Source organism: Peromyscus eremicus, chromosome 2 (assembly GCF_949786415.1).
Source record: "Peromyscus eremicus chromosome 2, PerEre_H2_v1, whole genome shotgun sequence".
In the NCBI taxonomy this organism is placed as follows: domain Eukaryota; kingdom Metazoa; phylum Chordata; class Mammalia; order Rodentia; family Cricetidae; genus Peromyscus; species Peromyscus eremicus.
Genome location: NC_081417.1, coordinates 78,481,929 through 78,484,686, shown reverse-complemented (window position 1 = coordinate 78,484,686; position 2,758 = coordinate 78,481,929). Strand labels below are relative to the sequence as shown.

At 49.3% G+C, this 2,758-nt stretch overlaps 1 protein-coding gene across 1 annotated transcript in view; it reads right to left on the bottom strand.

The window, feature by feature from the left end:
* Ugcg (UDP-glucose ceramide glucosyltransferase) overlaps positions 1 to 2,534 on the bottom strand; it is a 32,912-nt gene extending 30,378 nt beyond the window's left edge. The window contains exon 1 of the mRNA XM_059255779.1: positions 2,383 to 2,534. Within this exon, the coding sequence (XP_059111762.1) occupies positions 2,383 to 2,480 (98 nt within the window). The 5' untranslated portion in view covers positions 2,481 to 2,534. The remainder of the gene's footprint in view (positions 1 to 2,382) is intronic.
* Between the last annotated feature and the right edge of the window lie 224 nt (positions 2,535 to 2,758).

Genomic DNA, 2,758 nt, shown 5'->3' with positions numbered 1-2,758 from the left:
CTCAGTGGAACCAATAATTAAATGGATGAAAATCAAAACAAAAGAAATGGTGAAGAATAAGGGATGCAGAGCAGGGAAATAATCCTCATCCAATATGGCCCAAACTAGGTAGTTATAACATTTTTATAAGGCAACATTGTGGTGATATATTGTGTACCCTAATAAACTTGCCTGAGGATCATATGACAGAGCCAGCTACTAGATTAGACATAGAGGCAGGCAGTGGTGGCACACACCTTTAACCCCAGCACTTGAGATCTCATGCCTTTGCTTGGGAAGCAAGCACACACGCCTTTAATCCCAGGAAGTAACATGGCAGGGTAGAGAAAGGTATATAAGGTGTGAGGAAACAGGAACTCCCTCTTTTTAGGCTGAGGATTTCGTAGAGGTAAGAACTGGTGGCTGGCTGTTCTGCTTCTCTGATCCTCAGGAAAGTTTATTAGTGTACACAATAGGTCACCACACAACATTGCATCGAAGATTAAAAGATGTACCATTTTTGGTCCATTACTTCCTCCCTCTGAAATGTGAACTAAGGAGATGTATGTAAAAGAATTCATCATGGGGACTGGTAATGTATCTGAGGGATAAAGCACTTGCCCAACATGCAGAAGGCCCTAGGTTTGGTTCCCAGCATAGGAAAAAGTTAAGAAATACAAATAAAATCATTACAATACTGCTTAATAAACTGGAATCAACAGAATTGCCTATCAATAATAACAAATAAATATTACTAGCTCAGAAGCTAAAACGCCATGCATCTACCTGGAATGATGGAGAGAGCTCACACATTTGTTGATACAGGGAAAAACAATGGTCAGGGTCACTTTCCAGGCAGCTCCCTATGAGCATCAGCCTGAGGTGTTTGGTTCTTTGTGCTTACTTCTAGCACCCAGAACAGTACCCTGTACTGCTTCTCAGGTGAGATTTTAAAGCAGACTATAGAACAACAATCATGACATGGTCTCCTCTCTCCTCCTCTGGCCTGCCCTCTTCATATAAAAAAATAATAATAATTGGGAAGGTAGGCACAAAAGGTTAACAGGGTAATATTTTGATTATGTGTTATAACTATCTTCTTTATTCCTTTCTGCACTGTCTAAATCCCTTATATAGTAACTACTGCTTTTTTTTTCTAAGAGCCTGTGTAGTTACAGTTAATACAGCTTAAAAATTCCAAAGTCGGCAATGTCAGACGGACCGGGTATGTTTTCTTTCACTTTAAAAAAAACTGTCAGCTTATCTCGTACAAGTGTCACCTTTCTCGGTGTCAGGAAATGGCGCTCCAAATGGAGAAAAGCACATCTTTTCTATGGGGGGGAAAAGCATCTAAAAGTAATTGCCTAACATCCTATTCTATCCTATTCCTATTTGGTGTTAAAGATCTTTTCCCCCCAGGCTAAAAGGCCAAATGAGTTCATCTTTACACATTCATTTCGTTTATTTACATAGACTTCATTTTAAAAAACATTTCATTGAAGGATCAAAACTAGCCACCTAGATCACTCATGTCTCTCTCCACCCTTCGCCCTGTTCTGTTTCATTCCTCAGCTTTATGGGCAATAACCTTATTTGGATTTTTATCATGTTTCATCCTTCTAGAATGTAAGCTTCCCGAGGGCAGGAGTTTTGTCCTGCTCTCATCTGTATCCCCAGCCCAATACTAGGTGGTACCTAGTAGGCCTCGGGAGGTACCTGTCAAATGAAAATTTCTATGTGGAGGGCAGGAAAGATACAAAACTCCAAACAAGCCAATAAATGAAGAATGGGGGGGGGGGAGAGGAAGGAAGGAAGGAAGGAAGGAAGGAAGGAAGGAAGGAAGGAAGGAAGAAAACCATACTGAAAAGCCACCCTGACAGGACTGAAAGCTGTAACACAGGGTTGGAGACCGACGTTTTTCAAGGTGGGCAGGTGCTCCACACCTATCTCAGCACACAGCTCTTCCAGGAAGGAGAAAACCCACAGGGAAGTCTCCGGGTGGTGGTAAGCAGCTCCCGGAAGAGTGTCAAGGACCATTACCATAACACAGACGTGGCCCGCGCAGAGGGAGGGGGATCCCCACAATACACCACACATCTTGGCCCAGATGAAAAAAAAAAAAAAATCACACGAATCCCCTACACAATCAGACCAAGCAGGCAACCCTCCACCAGACACAGAAGCAGGCTCCTTCCCTAGGGCTCTGCAGTCGCCTGCAACCTGGGAGCCGGGTCGCGACTCCAGCGCTATTCGCTCTCCAGGACCCCGCGCCGCACCGCCCCAAGGAGACCAAGAGGGGACCGTTTGAGGATCAGCTTTCTCTACCCCCGGAGCCCGCTACCCTCCACGGCGCACACGCCTGCCAGCCCAGCTGGTCCCCAAGGCCCCGACCCTCCAACTCACGTGTAGATGATGGACATGAAATGCATCAGCCACAGCACCACGAAGAGCACGAAGCCGAACAAGGCCATTCCCTCCTGGGCCAGGTCCAGCAGCGCCATCCCCCGGCCCGCTGGCCCGGCCCGGCCCGCTGCGGCCGCCGCGGACACCGCTGCCGCGGGAGGAGGACGCGGGGGCCGCCGGGTGCGGGGCGCGGGCCGCGAGTGGAAGGTGGGAGAGGAAGGGCCGGCGGGGCGGCGGGCGTGCGGACGGAAGGGGCGGGCAGGGCCTGCGCGCCCCCGGCCGCTCGGCGCGCGCTCAGCACCGCGCGCTCCTCAGCGTGCGCGCGCTGGGGGGGCTGCGGGCGCAGCGCTGATCCTGCGCGCTCCGGGCGGCCGTT